The sequence below is a fragment of the Aquarana catesbeiana genome, linkage group LG03 (assembly GCF_042186555.1).
Source record: "Aquarana catesbeiana isolate 2022-GZ linkage group LG03, ASM4218655v1, whole genome shotgun sequence".
Lineage (NCBI taxonomy): Eukaryota > Metazoa > Chordata > Amphibia > Anura > Ranidae > Aquarana > Aquarana catesbeiana.
The window spans coordinates 226,765,490-226,781,912 of record NC_133326.1 but is presented as its reverse complement, the minus strand read 5'-3'; the positions used below and the strand labels follow the sequence as shown (position 1 = coordinate 226,781,912).

Genomic DNA, 16,423 nt, shown 5'->3' with positions numbered 1-16,423 from the left:
TATTGTCTGCAGCACTCATGCAGCCCCAGACCATAATACTCTCATCACCATGCTTGACTGTAGGCAAGACACACTTGTCTTGACACCATCTGAACCAAATAAGTTTATTTTGGTCTCATCAGACCACAGGACATGGTTCCAATAATCCATATCCTTAGTCTGCTTGTCTTCAGCAAACTGTTTGCAGGCTTTCTTGTGCATCATCTTTAGAAGAGGCTTCCTTGTGGGACGACAGCCATGCAGACCAATTTGATACGGTGTGTGGCGTATGGTCTGAGCACTGATAGGCTGACCCCCCAGTCCTTCAACCTCTGCAGCAATGCTGGCAGCACTCATACGTCTATTTCCCAAAGACAACCTCTGGATATGACTCTGAGCATGTGCACTCAACTTCTGTGGTGGACCATGGCAAGGCCTGTCCTGAGTGGAACCTGTCTTGTTAAATAGCTGTATGGTCTTGGCTACCGTGATGCAGCTCAGTTTCAGGGTCTTGGCAATCTTCTTATAGCCTAGGCCATCTTTATGAAGAGCAACAATTCTTTTTTTCAGATCCTCAGAGTTCTTTGCCATGAGGTGCCATGTTGAACTTCCAGTGACCAGTATGAGAGAGTGAGAGCGATAACGCCAAATTGAACACACCTGCTCCCCATTCACATCTGAGACCTTGTAACACTAACGAGTCACATGACACCGGAAAGTAAAATTGGCTAATTGTGCCCAATGTGGACATTTCCACTTAGGGGTGTACTCACTTTTGTTGCCATTGGTTTAGACATTAATGGTTGCGTGTTGAGTTATTTTGAGGGGACAGCAAATATACACTGTTATACAAGCTGTACACTCACTACTTTACATTGTAGCAAACTGTCACTTCTTCAGTGTTGTCACACGAAAAGAATAAAATATTTACAAAAATGTGAGGGGTGTACTCACTTTTGTGAGATAATGTATTATATATACATACACATATATATATATGTGTGTGTGTATATGTATGTCGAACGGTATTGGCTGTCCCGGGGGAGGGGCTGGAGGGTTCATATAAAGATAGGCGAGAGGTGGTAAGGGCATGGCCTGAAGGAGGCCACGCCTCCGAAACATGTAGTCTTGGCAACCGTTTTTTGTTAGCTAAAGAGGAGACATCTCACTCACCTTGTCCTTCCTCTCCGGCTGCGAGTGACGTCACGCAACGCCGGCTGGACTGTGCGCGTGCCCTACAGCAGACACAGCCTGACGAGACGAGGAAACAGAGTCTGCAGTGACTTCTCATACCCTCACCACTCGTTCTTGGGAGCCAAACCAGTTATACAGGCCAGGAAGGGAGACATACATCCTGCTGTACATGCGATCTAAGTCCCATGTTTGTGAGTCCAATCCTCTATTGTTTGATTTTGCATTTGTATCATTAAAATGGAATTACACTAGGGCAGCCGTGCGCTCTCTTGTATATTTCAGATTAAGTCCGCCACCCAGTGGATCTTTGAGAGAGCTGCAGCACCTAGAGCAAGAGAACTTTTTCTATATAGACTGTTAACATTTGAGAGTTGGTTGTGGGGTCAGCGCTGACTTTGTTACCTTGGACTGGCCTGCAGCTTTTTGTTTGCCATTATTCAATTCTCCAGTAGACAGAAGTATAGTATCTACATTCCTGTGCCTTCAATGAACATGAAATTAATAATAAAAAGAAACCCAATAAGCTTTCACATGATAGGTCAAGGGGTGGTAAAAACAGGCAGTTGAGCTGCGTTTTTACTGCTCCTAGACTGCATACCTATAAGAGGACATAGCAGTTGAAGGGGAATTTTACACATGCTGCAACTGTGATGCTTTTCTTAATGGTCACTGAGTTTGTTAGATTGGACCACTTATTAAACTCGCCACTGAAGTTAATGGGGCCATGCTGCAACCAAGAGCCAAATGTTTGGCTTGTGGTGCAACGTTTCACTGCAAAATCCCTATTTGGCTTGGAAAAAAAACATAACAAAATACCAAAAAAAAAAAAAAAAAACAGACAAAATAAAAACGCATTTAGGAGGTGGCAGGAAAGCCTGCCCTCTAAAAAGCAATGGATTTGTAATTTGCCGAGTGGCAGACTGACTGCACCAATTTGCTGTTTTCCAGGTCAGTTACCAGTACTTTTGAACATGTCCATACCAGTTTGTCTAATCTGTAGCTAATCACACAACAGGTTTTGGACTGGCACAAGCATATCAAAAAGAATCAGATTCTCCCTAATCGCCTTTATCCATGTATATCCACAGACAGGTTAGCTTTTCTCCAGTGTTTGCTAACACGGCACATACGCCATATCGTCAAAAGTATTGGGACACCTGCCTTTACAAACACACACACACACACACACACACACACACACACACACACACACACACACACACACTGGAATCCCAGTCTTAGTCTGTAGGGTTCAATATTGAGTTGGCCCACCCTTTGCAGCTATAACAGCTTCAACTCTTCTGGCAAGGCTGTCCACAAGGTTTAGGAGTGTGTCTATAGGGAATGTTTAACCATTCTTCCAGAAGCGCAATTGTGAGGTCAGGCACTGATGTGGACGAGAAGGCCTGGCCCGCAGTCTCCACTCTAATTGATCCCAAAGGTGTTCTATCGGGTTGAGGTCAGGACCCTGTCCAGGCCAGTCATGTTCCTGCACCCCAAACTCGCTCATCCATGTCTTTATGGACCTTGCTTTGTGCACTGGTCCAAATCTATGGTGGAGGGCAGAATATTGTGTGGGGTTGGGCTTGGTCCCTTAGTTCCAGTGACGGGGACTCTTAAGGCGTCAGAATACCAAGACATTTTGGACAATTTTGTGCTCCCAACTTTGTGGGAACAGTTTGGGGATTGCTCCTTCCTGTTCCAAAATGACTGCACACCAGTGCACAAAGCAAGGTCTTTAAAGACATGGATGAGTGAGTTTGGGGTGGAGGAACTTGACTGGCCTGCACAGAGTCCTGACCTCAACCCGATAGAACACCTTTGGGATCAGTTAGAGAAGAGACTGCGAGCCAGGCCTAACCTTACAAATGTGCTTCTGGAAGAATGGTAAAATATTCACAAAGACACACTCCTAAACCTTGTGGACAGCCTTCCCAGAAGAGTTGAAGCTGTTATAACTGCAAAGGGTGGGCCAACTCAATATTGAACCCTACAGACTAAGACTGGGATGCCATTAAAGTTCATGTGCGTGTAAAGGCAGGCGTCCCAATACGTTCGACAATATAGTGTATGTTGGGAACATATAGATCTCTACAAGGTCCCTACAATGATGCTATAACTATAACTTACCTTTAGGGAATTCTGATCCTTTATTATTGTTTTTCCATTTGGCAAACCTAAAAAAATAAAATCATGGTGTTTGTTAGGTTTCTGAAAAAAAATATTTTGAAAATGAATATATTAAAATGTATTTACTAATCTTTCAAGAACCATCACTTGCTTGCAAAGTTTCAAATTTAGTTTTAAAATGCAGTATAAAATACAGTGTAATCGTATTCAATGTCTGCTTTTCTGTTACCCACCACCAAAAATTGTTAATACTGCATAACATTAATGTTCGCATAGTTAGGAAATAACACAAGAAAAAATAAACATGAATCCATATATCCTTGACAGAAAACACAGATGTTGAACACTACAAAGAATCTTGTGAAAACTAGAATTCCCTTCAACTTGAAATTACAGCACATGTATTAATAATATAAAAGAGAAGACAAACACTTTAAAATGGATCTTAACAAGTTCAAAATATAATAAAGTTCTAGCTTTAAACCTCAAACAATTAATATGAATTGAAGAAAATAAAACTTACCGTGTTCCCTTTTCCTTAAATCTTGTGAAATGTCCTTGGATATGCTCTGTGCACTGTTTTTCAGATGCACGTGCTCTTCGATGTCATCTTCTTGTACTGAACTTAATGCTACAGACAGGGAAGCTGCTGTGCCTTTTGCTGAAGCACTGTCAAGGATGGTTTGTGGAGATGCACTTTCATTTGGTTTATGATGGGATTGAGCCACACTTCTCGGCACATGAGAAGAGTATTTAAGAGAATGGCTTGTAGAGTCCCAATCAGATGCATCTAAACAAAAACAGAATGGTAAAAATGTCTTCCAAAAGCTTCAAGAGTTACATTCAAAAAATTTTATCTGGCCTAAAAAGAGCCGTTGGTAACAAAGCACTAAAGTTAAAGCAGAGTTCCACCCAAAAGTGGAACTTCCGCTCATTTGTCTCCTCTCCCCCTCCGGTGCCACAACTGGCACCTTTCAGGGGGGATGGGGGACAGGATACCTGGATAGGGGGACAAGATACCTGTCTTTGACAGGTATCCTGTTTCCACTTCCAGGAGTCCTGGCCACGGCCCGTGACATCACCGCGGGGCTCGCTCCTCCTCCCAGCTCCTCTCCCTGTCGCCGGGCCAGTAGGAGAGAGGAGCGGGGCCTCGTGCATGTGCAGTAGGGTTCCCGGCATGAAGTCGTAAGACTACACTGCCGGGTTCCCTTACCCGCAATGGCGGCGGCAGCACCCGACAGCTGATGGAGACATCAGCTGCGTTGCCGACTTCGCTGGACTCCAGGACAGGCAAGTGTCCGATGGTTAAAAGCCAGCAGCTGCAGTATGTGTAGCTGCTGGCTTTTACATTTTTTGGGGGGGCGGAACACTGCTTTAAGATGCCTTGTGCTTCCTACAAATAACAATTTTAATTTTTACATTAAGCACACCCTGCTGCCTGCCTGTGCTAAGGGCAGCTGGACTCCAGGAAGTAAATGCTACATGAATCATCATCATGAGTGCCCTTACTTAAAAAGGGCCACAACCAGAAATGCTAAGGGGGTGTTTTTCAGAGTAATTTCTCAGCAAAATAAACCACTGAGACATGGATGGATGGATGGGTGTGTTTGCTTTGAATGTTTAAAATGAATCAAATAGCATTTTTGGTTTGTAGTGCTCAGATGCAGTGTAGTTCCACTTTAGGCCCCTTTCACACTTGTGCGACTTGTCCTGCTACTTGGAACTGCAAAGTTGCATGACAAGTCGTACCCCATGATTTCCAATGAGTACCGTTCATATCTGTGTGACTTCAAAAGTAGTCCCTGCACTAATTTGGTCCGACTTTGAGACCTCAAGATTACACAGGCATTACTTCAAGTCGCATCAAAGTCGCGTAACTTTCAGGTCGAACAAGTGTGAAAGGGGCGTTAAGTCCAACCACCTAGCATTTAACTTTAGAATAGCATACTGTAAGCAAGGAGTAGAGACTCTGGCTTTTGTAAGCTGAATGACAGAGAGCAAAGCCTAATGCAGGGAGGGAATAGTGCTTAATCGCAAAGAAAAATTAAGCCCTAGATTCTAAGGGGCTTCACAGGGATCATCTGAAGTGAGGTTTTTTTTTTTTAATCCTTAAAATGCCAATACATTATGGTACAATGGCTACACTTCACAACTCAAACCAGCTTTGGTCACAGAGGCACTAAGCTCCACTCACAACTTTGTGTGCATGCACATATGTATTTGGGGGTGTAGAGGCAAGTTACATTAAGGCAGCCCATCCATGGGTGCTCAAAGTGCCACAGCGCACAAAAAAGTGGGCCTACATTATTTTTTAACAACTTAGTGCACCACAATGCACACAGCATTTCTATCTCTGCACTGTGGTGAGCTATAGTGCAGGTACAGTTAGACTATATGTGCATTGGGTAGCTATTTGGAACATACAGCATAAAACCAGCCTAAAACTATGAGCTTGGCTACCATTTTCAGAGCCTTCAAAACAATTCCCAAATACAGTGTAGGAAACGGTTTACGGAGCCATAGTATAGTGTTTGGCTTTGAGTAGCAGGCTTCACTAGATCCAAAAAGGTAATACTAATTTCTGAGGGAGAGGAGGGCAGAAAAAAAAAACAAAAAAAAAACAAAAAACTTTGCCTTAAAGATACTGCGTATCCAGTACTAGATTTACAGTGCTGGGTAGAATTTGCCCACAAGAGAAACACAATGAGAAAGATGTTAGATCTGTAGTACAGCATAGAGATGTAAATTTAGGCCCTTCTAGCTGGGTGAAAACATAGGTAAGGTGACACCCACCAGTAGCCAATTTTATACACACACACACACACACACACACACACAATACAAGAACATTACCTTCAATATCATCTGCATCATCTAGGCCCAAATCTGCCATGAGATCTAGGACAGAAAAAAAAAAAAACAAAATTAAATCTATTGAATATAATATATTATATATACACACACACCACACATATACATATATTACACATACAAATACATACATACATACATATAAACACACGCAGATGATTAACGGTGTTTAAAAAAAAAAAAAAAATCAAAAAATACCTGATTTGCTGTTTCTTTCATTTATTTTTGACACTGAGTTAGTAGAGGAGCCATTATTCATTTGCAAAACTGTTTTCTGTGGCTTAATAAATGGAAAAACAATATTATTTGCATAATATATTAAGAACATTTTATTACAAGTATACAAAAGAAACAAACAGTACCTTGTTAGCTTCCAGAGCTGTACTTTTCTCAGAAACCTCTAGAGAAAGGAAACGAAAGTGGAATTCAATTCATCCAATCTGTACAGTCAGATTTCATGCAAAAGGTCATGCTCGGTGCCCACAGTAGTAGAATTTTTCAGAATATGCAGTGCCAGAGAATTAGTATAGCAGAAATATGGAGCCTGTTATTTCTGCCATGCATCCAAAGGATTGTCTTTTTAAATTCATAATCATACCGCTCTGTCTATAGAGCCAGTCCTCATCCTGCATCTTACAACTTCTTGAACGTTTAAGAAAACAAGGACGGTAATACATATCTAATGAAGGAACCAGAATTTAGAACTTACATATGCAGTAAATAAACAAAAGCAGGGGTAAAGCAAAACAATATTATAAAGAGCAACAATTCAGTAATCCAGGCAAACCAGATCGCTGGTTGCCCTGCCGTAAAATAAAATAAATGTGTGAACTGTCATTTTCAGAATGAGAGGTCATATGTAGTAGCCTTCATTGTCTTCTCATGCTCGCTCTACTGGATGCATTTATAGCTGGTACATAAACTGTAAGTGGAATAAACTCAGAAACGTGGCTTGCTGCACAGGTAAATTAGATTTACTGCAATTCAGCTTTTCAATAAGACTGAAATCATAATCTACATGAAGATGGGCAACACATACCCTCATGGGATTCCTCTGAAATACACTGCATATGGACTGGAGCAGCAGGTGTAGGCATGTCACTGGTAGACTGCTTTCTAGGGCTGTCTGAGGCAGACTGAAAGAAGAATTTACAAAAAAAGCTGTAAATAACCACATCAAGAAGATCAAGATTATACATCATAATTAAAGTGGTTATAAACCCACAAAACACACCTGCAAGACAAAGGCATAATGAGCTAGTATGCATAGCATACTAGCTCATTATGAAATACTCACTTTAGATCAAAGCCCACGCAGTGGTCCCCAGTACACAGCTTTGGCCAGCGACATCGCTCCTGGAGTTACTTCCGGGTATCGCGGGCTCCGGCGCTGCGATTGGCTAGAGCAGCGATGACAGCAGACTAACTGTAGCAATGGCACATGCCATTGCTTCAGTGCGCATGTGCCGATGATGTCGGCACATGCAGATACAGGGGATATCTCCTAAACCGTGCAGGTTTAGGAGACATCCGGGGTAGCTACGGGTAAGCCTTATTATAGGATTACCTGTAGTCAACCTGTAGTCAAAAGTGTCAAAAGTGGACAACCTGTAGTCAAAAGTGGATTATAAGGCTTTCCAACCAAATTAAAGTAAAAGTTCTCCAAAAATATTCCATAGGCATCCACTACTTAAAGTGTTTGTAACTCTATAAAAAAAAAAAAAAAATGGATCCTGTTCCTTTAAAGCATTTTATACAGTACAGTGCTTGTGCTGTGTAATTTGCCCCCCTGTATCACCTGAAATACCTGGCTGATCCTGCCAGCTTCTGCCCTCCCCCCTGTAAACGGACCATAATTATAATGGCTGTTGAGCCCTGACACCATGGTCAGTTTACGTGCCTCCATCATCCACTGTGCTCCCCCCCCCCCCCCCCCGCCTGTCAGCTCCGTCCGCTCCCCTCCTGCTGGTAAAATAATAGTGTAATGTCCCTGCAATCCACTCTGTTGAATAATAACATGTGCCCCACTGTATGTCCTTTATTAAAAAAAAGCAGATTTCTACTTTGTATCAGAGCGTCTCCCGACACTCACGTGACTCCTCGGCTCTCTCCTCCTTTCCTCCTGGCTGACGTCAGTGGTAGTTCTCGGTCCCTCCTGCTGTAGCTGTCAGACTGGCAGAGGAGAGAGCCGAGTAGTCACATGAGCACTGGGAGACGCTCTGATATAAAGGTAGAAATCTGCTTTCTTTTAAATAAAGGACATACAGTGGGGCACATGCATGTTGTTATCGAACAGAGTGGATTATAGAGACATGACAATTGGCTTTACAACCACTTTAATGGCTGTGTTACCTACTTTTTAAAAAAATCTTTTTTACTGCATTTTTCTCCTCTTCTTGTAACATCTTCCATAAGCTCTTGAATCTCTAATTTTTCCCCCCTCATTTCCATTTGTTTGGAATGAGCAGTGCATGTTAGTTGCAGTTATGTGCACTACAATTCTCACAATCCACAGTCTATAGTCTCTAGTCAACCACGAAAGGGAGCAAGAGAGGGTGGCTACATTCCTATTTACAGTGAGACCATGGAGAACAAATTAAACCACCCTCTAATAGGAAGTCAGGTCACAGCAGCAAAAAGAAAAAAACATAAGAATTTGGAGGAGGCTAAGAGCAATAGGAAAACATACCTAAATAGATAGAATGTTTTATCTTTTTTAAATCAGAGTATCACTGTAAATCAGGATGAAACCTACCTCAGAATCCCAAGGTGATTCAACATCATCATCTTCCAGTCCAAGTTCTGACATTAGTACAACTACAGAAAGAGATAAAAAAAAAAAAAAAACACATGCCAAAATGACGCTCATCACAATACTATATGCATCAATCCTACACATTCTTGCCAATTAGAGCAAAACGAGGAATTTTGACTTAAATTCAATCCTTTACTCTGCCACCAGATATTTTTATTGAAAATTGTCAAATCATTCACAAGATTAGCAATAGCAATTATGACTTATAAATAAACGTCTGTAAACACACTGTCAGCACATACAGGTATATTCAGAGATTTACTGTGTAGTAGCGCTCTTCAAAGACAGGGATTCTGTGTTAGTGCATTAAAGACAATATTAACGATTTTGAAAAATCGTTTTAATAACTTAAAAAAAAAAAAAAATGGCACAAACAAAATATTTACAGAAAAAAGTATTACCAAAGGAAAAGAGACAACAATGCAAGGGAAAACAAAAAGGGATGAAGAATTAAATTGATAAAGTCCTGGTTCAGCAAAGTCCAATCAACAAGGAAGATGGTACAGTGTCATGACTTGACAGGTGTTTCTTGCTTTGATAGTAAAGGAGAGCTCAAGACTGTGAATGCATCCCCTCTTGTTGTCCCTAAGGGTGATGACAACAAATATCTAACCAATTAAGAGGTCTGAGGAGTGGCCAATGGAATGTCACAGGTTTATGACCATATTAATATATTCAAATATGTAAAGGCTGCGTTCTGGTTACTGATAGGTTATTGTACAGCATGGAGTGTCTTTTTAAATGAATCCAAATATGATGGGTATCGAATAGTGATTTCACATAGACGAGGTGATAAGCCTAACCCGCTATGATACCTCCTAGGATAGTAGTGTTCTAATAAACTGATACAGATAAATATGTCCTTATTCTGGTTGTACCATTATCAGCTCAGGAGTTCAATTACTCCAGCTGAGGTATTTATGACAAAGGATTAGTGAACAGGATATAACTAGGCTATTAGAGTGAGACTGATATGTGCATTGGGTTAATAGGGTCTGGTAGACGTTAAGTTGCTGGCCAGTATTTTGGCTAAGAGGCTTTCTCAGGTAATTGGCAAACTGGTTCATTGTGACCAGTCTGGCTTTATACCAACGCGCTCTACGTCTGATAATATAAGGAGGTTATACATGAATTTGCAGATGCCAGTGGACAATCCGGGGGGTAGGGCCATTCTGTCACTTGACGCGACTAAGGCGTTTGATAGCGTGGAGTGGCCCTACCTCAAGGAAAAACTGGAAAGATTCGGAGTGGGAGGTAAATTCATATCCTGGGTAAGGGAGTACTGTATTCCAAACCTAGAGCCAGGTTGCGCATCAATGGGATCCTCTCCCCCCCATTTGGATTATATAGGGGGACTAGACAGGGCTGCCCGCTGTCTCCATTACTGTTCGCCTTGGCGATTGAACCCCTGGCTATACTGATCCGGAACTTACCTGAGGTAGTGGGGTTCCGCAGATTTCAGAGAGAGGAAAAAATATCTTTATATGCAGATGATGCACTTATATATCTAGGGGATATGTCCTCTTCTTTGCGGGCAGTGATGGAGATAGTGGGAAACTTTGGCAGCTTTTCGGGCTTTGCAATTAATTGGTCGAAATCAACTATAATGCCATTAGAGCAGACGAGGGAGGGACTCCCAGAGGGGGCTGAACAAATTGCTATTGTTAACTGCTTTAAATATTTGGGAGTGATGGTGTCCCCAGAGCCAGCCGAGTATCTACGACTGAATTTGGGGCCATTGCTCACCAGACAGAAAGAAAAATGTAACAGTTGGTGTAGGCTCCCATTGTCAGTCGTAGGGCGGGCAAATCTAGTAAAGATGATCTGGGCCCCACAGCAATTGTATATCCTCCACAATTCACCAATATGGATTTCAAAGAAGTGGATCAGACGAATAGACACATTAACGAGAGAATTGATATGGGAAAAAAAGGTGCCTAGAATTAGCTTGGAAACACTGCAATATGAAAAAGATAAAGGAGGGCTGTCAATACCCCACCCCAGGTTATATTTCTTGGCATCACAGTTGCAACAAATGGCAGGATGGCGTAGAGTGAGAAATGAGGACCCTATATGTAGATTGGTGACCATCTCGGAACCCACATTGGCGGCGGCCTCCCATTTAGAAATGGATCTACCAAGTATGAAGGGATTAGAACCTATGAGTTCTCTTTTTAAAAGGGTTTGGGGGGAAACTCGGAAAATATTGAAAATAATGGGCGTGCTCCCATTCACACCAATATGGCATAATAAAAGATATACTGAGGTTCAGGAGTTGCGAGGTTTCTCACACTGGAAGGAAAGGGGGATTTGGTTCTTCTCACAAATCTATGAGGGGGACGTATTAAAGTCATATGAACAACTATGTAGCGAATTCCATTTGCACCCTAGGGGCTTCTACCAATATCTTCAAATCCGCCATGCGCTACAGGCACAACAAACAACCCACTCCTTAGGAGTAAAACAGTCCCAATACTGAATGAAGTTTTGAAAGCAGACACAAGGAAAGGACTAATAACAAAAATATACAGGGAATTATTGATTAGGACTCAAGATCATATATCATTAAAGTGTCGGAAAAAATGGGTAGAGGAAGTAGGCGAGATAAACGATAATCAATGGGAAGCGGCACTCAAAGCTATCCCAGTGGTCTCGTTATCTGCATCACAAAGGTTATCACAATTATTTATTTTACACAGGGCCTACAGGACACCAGTGCAACTCCACAGGTGGGGAGGTAGGGATTCTTCTGCGTGCCCCAAGTGCGGAGTGCACAGGGGGGACTTTATTCACCTAATGTGGAGGTGCCCAAAGCTGCATAGGTACTGGGAAGAGGTATCCAGACGCATTTCTGGGTTGGCGCAAATCCATATTCCCTTGAATCCGACGGTTTATTTGCTTGGCGCCATTGAGGCAGAAATGTTCCCTGGAGGAAAGTATCTTATGATAACTAGATTGATGTATTTAGCTAGAAAACTTATCGCAAGATACTGGATGGCTCCTACGGTGCCCACTGAGAAGCAATGGATCTCATATGTAAACTCCCTCCTTCCAAGAGAAAGACTGGCCTACAACCGTAGAAACGACAAGGGGAAATTTGACAAAATATGGCAACCCTGGTTGAGGGAGGCGGAAGTGGCCCCCCATCAACTGGTAGTGGAAAAGCTCCGGATGTAGAGCAGAGGGAATTGCGTAGAAAGGTAAGAACAGGCAAAAAAATAGTCGGAAAAGGAAGAAGCAAAAGGAGGGGAAAGGAAAGGGGAGAAGAAGGAGTAAGATAGCGAGTGGATCTAAGGGGTGATAACTACACAACAAAGAATAGGTTGGGGGGGAAGCCAGCGGCAAATGAGGGAGTGGCAATTAAAATAAAATAAAGCAACCCTAAAGTGACGATTGACAGGTAGATGTGAGGGTGGGAGGGGGGAAGGCTTGGGGCAGGTAAGGGATAAGATATTGAGAATAGTGAATTTGTATAATTTTATAGAAATTGTATTATTATATATTATGTATAACTGCTTTGTGAAGTGTATGTATTAAATTAAAATAAAAAAAATTTTCTGATAAAAAAAAAATAGGGTCTGGTGTCCTCTCAATAGACCGATAAGAATGGTCTGGAATGGCTAAAAGCCAGTGAATTGTATAAAATGAAGTCCTAGTGTAGCTATTCCCTGAAATGGGGGGGGGGGGGGTCACTGCTTCTCTGTCTCTTATGTAAAATAAAAAAAATATGTCATGGGTGACCTGGGTTTTGAACAACATGGCTGCCTGGCCATTTCACAGCCATTTTGGATGCTCAGTCAACATTATCATCACAACACCCATCACTCTGCAGTTGTAAGCAGGTGCTAGAGGTTTTTTAGAGTGTAAACTCTTGAGATGAGTTGCCTCATACATCTGGCAATAGTAGATTTTGAAGCAGGATGTCCCTTTGCAAGGCCCTGATGACAAGACAAAGGGGGTTATTTACTAAAGGAAAATCCATTTTGCACCACAAGTGCAAAGTGCACTTGAAATTGCACTGAAAGTGCAGTCGCTATAGATCCGAGGGGGACATGCAAGGAAAATAAAAAAAACAGCATTTTAGCTTGCACATGACAGGACAATAAAATCAGCAGAGTTTCCCCTCATTTCAGAGCTACCCCTCAGATTTACAGCGACTGCACTTCTAAGTGCACTTTCAGTGCAATTTCAAGTGCACTTTGTAGTGTAAAGTGGATTTGCCTTTTGTAAATAAGCCCCAAAGAGTCACTTTCTTTCAGCTGTAACTTTTATATAAACTTTGATAGCTCTGACAACATTCAGATGTCCAGAGGAGCAATCCCTTTAGGTTATTTAGAAGCAAGCCACAAAGAGGGAAGAACCTCATTAAGGTGGAAGTTAGATACCACATAATGCAGAAAAGTAGGTCTTGGGTGCAAGACTACCTTGTCTTTGTGAAGGATCAGGAATGGCTCTTACAAGAGAGCACTGCTCTTTTAGAGACATGTCTGACAGATGTGGTATCCACTAAAGAAGGCCACTTTGTAGGAAAGATCATCCGAAGAGCTCCCCGATGGGTTCAAAGGGTTGTTTCTGCAGGACAGAAAGAACCAAAGTGTCTTTTTTTGGAACTGGCTTCTCCAGCTTTGAGCAATATGGGACAGAATGACAGAATCCCTCAAGACCTGGATTTCAACAGCTATGCCATTAAAGTCAGTGAGTAAGAAGCAGGATGGAACAGGTGATCCTGAAACAGAAAGTCTGAGATGTTTGGAAGCTCCTCTCCTAGAAGTTTGAGTTTGTGTATCAGGTTCTCCTGGACCCGTTTGGTGCAATAAGAAGTACCAGTATCTTCTCCTTCTCCATTTTGTGGAGCACTCAAGGCAGAAGTCACACTGGAGGAAAGACATATATGAATTGGAATGGGGTCCAGGGACTTATCAGCACATCCAATGCCAGTGCAAAAGGATTCTTGGCCCTGTCAAATGGGTAACTTGTACCTGGAAGCCACATCTGGAGTTCCGAGTTTCTGGCCCAGAAAGCTGAAGATGTCAGAACGAACAACCCATTCCCCTTGGTACAGTTGGTGATGGCTGAGGTAATCCACCTTCCAACTGTCCATTCCTGAGATGTGAACAGCAAAGAGGGCTGGACGGTGTTCCCCAATGAGATAATCAGACTAACTCTCATTAGTCTCAAAAATGGAACTTCCGCTTTAAGTGATGGTGACCCCATGACATGCCACATTTGGCATGTAATTTTTTTTTGGGGGGGGGGCGGAGCGGATACCCTCTTTTTAGAGGCATCCAGCTCCCACATCCTCCTGGGGCTTCGTGGCACCGGAAGGAAGTTCACCTCTCCCCCCCCTCCTTCCCTGTAATCTTCTGGGACACGTCACAAGTCCCAGAAGATTGCCCGGCCATTCACAGCGCACAGAGTGGATCAAGCATGCGCAGTGTGTGCCCGGGTGTGAAGCCACAGCCGGGTGCCCGCAGTAAGAATGCCGACGCCGTGGAGAGGAGGGGCAGAGGAGCGGGGCTTCGTACGCCCGCATCACTGGACCATGGGACAGGTGAGTGTCCGATTATTAAAAGTCCGCAGCTACACTTTTTGCGTCCAAGCAGGATCCAGTGCCAGAAGCAGAATTAAATGCCATCCCCACCACGTGGGGTCTGGGTATAACTCCCAAGGTTTACAAAGTTGCACCAATCTGGATGCTTAGTAATAATAATAATAATAATTAATAACAAATGATACACATCCAACAACTACATTAACAAAATAGTTCTCCATTTCTTGTTCTTCTTAAGGTTTTATACTAGCCATTTCCTTGTCTTCTTCCAGCCTTGGCCAGTTTTAGCTATGTGGCCTTTGTACCCAAAAATTCCCTGTAATCCAAATTAGCACTAGATTAGACTGTTCTGCTCTTTTACTTTAGATGTACATTTGGGACAGAAAGGAAAAAAAAAAAAAATCAGCAAAAATATATACAAACCTTTCCTTCCCACATCTCCACTGGCTTGTACCTTTGCTTGCCCAGCAGTATTTGCTGTGAATGAATGTTCAGAACTTTCACTGCCTTCATTATCTTCATCACTTGAAAAAGATTTTTCCTAAAAGAATAGCATGCAGGCCAAAATAAATATCTTAAAGAACAATTATAGGAAATAAGGGAAAGCATTCAATGAGGTACCAATGTTACTACTAAGCCAAGCAATGGTAAAAAAGTCAGAAAATTTACTCAATTTACCTTATTCCGAGTTCCCCTGCAGAATAAGCACACACAGCTCCATAGAGGGTCATTCAGAGTGTACTTTCTGAAGCCTGTGGTGTGTAATTCTCTCTTACCAAATCACTATCAAATGTCAAAATCAGATTTGAATATGGAGGGCACTAGAAACTTTAGTGCTGGCATTTTTTGCAATATTATGTTTTCACTGAATAATAGTCAACAAAGAGGGTGTCCCACAATCGCCGGCAGGTGTATTCCAGGATCTCCAGATAATAGACATAAGAGAGTGAAGGATGTGCTATACTACAGGAATGCCTGAATGAAAAAATACTCAGCAAGTAGGCTGCACTCTCTGTACGCATCCCAAAAGTTTATTTGGACTGGAGTGCATTTTCCATTATATTACATTACTATCTACATTATATAGAAGGCAAAATAAGCCTGTGTGTGCCTGTGAAAAAAAGAAACCCACAAATTGTTTAACATGGAAGCAAAGGCTAATACAAGTCTGGTTAAAAAAAATGCTCCCCCACTCCTCATACGTCTTTAAAAAAGATCAGTGTAAATACCTTTTTTGTTTGTTTTTAATCAACTTTGGTGCAGTCACTTTATGGAGAAACGGTGGCTTCTCCGTGTCAGTGAGGGCTCGTCAGCCAGGCTGAATTTCCAGATCATGGCATCACCCGTTGAATTCCCTTGCATCTCTGTTGTTGGCACTCTATCCCATTCACTGCAGCAGCCATTCACTTACACAGGGGAGCCGCAAATTCTTGACCATGTGATCTTTACTTCCACTTTAGAGTATCAATATATCCTGTATTACATACTGTTCATACTCACTCAGTCACCATGAGATTCAGTTTCTGTATTCTGCAAAAAACCTAGTTGATCCTGCTGTTTTCTATCCCCACCTTCTGTCCATGCCCAATTCAGCTAGAGATTTTGCAGCTTTGGTGCAACTCTGCACATGCTCAGTTTTCAGTGAGTTTCTATGCTGGGCGTTTGCTCCCTATTACATCTGAGCAGCCAATGTGACTATAGAGTTACACATGTGGGCATATACACATTGGTAAATGACAGCCCACTCCCTCCCTCCTCGTCAATGCCCACAAACCAGCTAAACATAAATCGGGCAGGATATTACATGTAGATTAATGGAGGCTTCACCTCACTCTTATTCTAAGACACAGGCTAGAGGGTCATGACACAGGCTGTTACTGGCA

At 42.3% G+C, this 16,423-nt stretch overlaps 1 protein-coding gene across 8 annotated transcripts in view; it reads right to left on the bottom strand.

The window, feature by feature from the left end:
* The window catches only part of ANKRD26 (ankyrin repeat domain containing 26), a 133,964-nt gene that overhangs the window by 71,203 nt on the left and 46,338 nt on the right, over window positions 1-16,423 (bottom strand). For 7 of the 8 annotated variants that reach the window (XM_073619817.1, XM_073619818.1, XM_073619819.1 and 4 more), the window contains 9 exons: window positions 14,964-15,081; window positions 8,930-8,991; window positions 7,214-7,310; window positions 6,773-6,853; window positions 6,537-6,574; window positions 6,373-6,454; window positions 6,157-6,201; window positions 3,827-4,093; window positions 3,304-3,350 (listed from right to left, as the gene is read on the bottom strand). In XM_073619817.1, the coding sequence (XP_073475918.1) occupies window positions 3,304-3,350; window positions 3,827-4,093; window positions 6,157-6,201; window positions 6,373-6,454; window positions 6,537-6,574; window positions 6,773-6,853; window positions 7,214-7,310; window positions 8,930-8,991; window positions 14,964-15,081 (837 nt within the window). The remainder of the gene's footprint in view (window positions 1-3,303; window positions 3,351-3,826; window positions 4,094-6,156; window positions 6,202-6,372; window positions 6,455-6,536; window positions 6,575-6,772; window positions 6,854-7,213; window positions 7,311-8,929; window positions 8,992-14,963; window positions 15,082-16,423) is intronic. The other variant, XM_073619822.1, reaches the window with a different exon arrangement.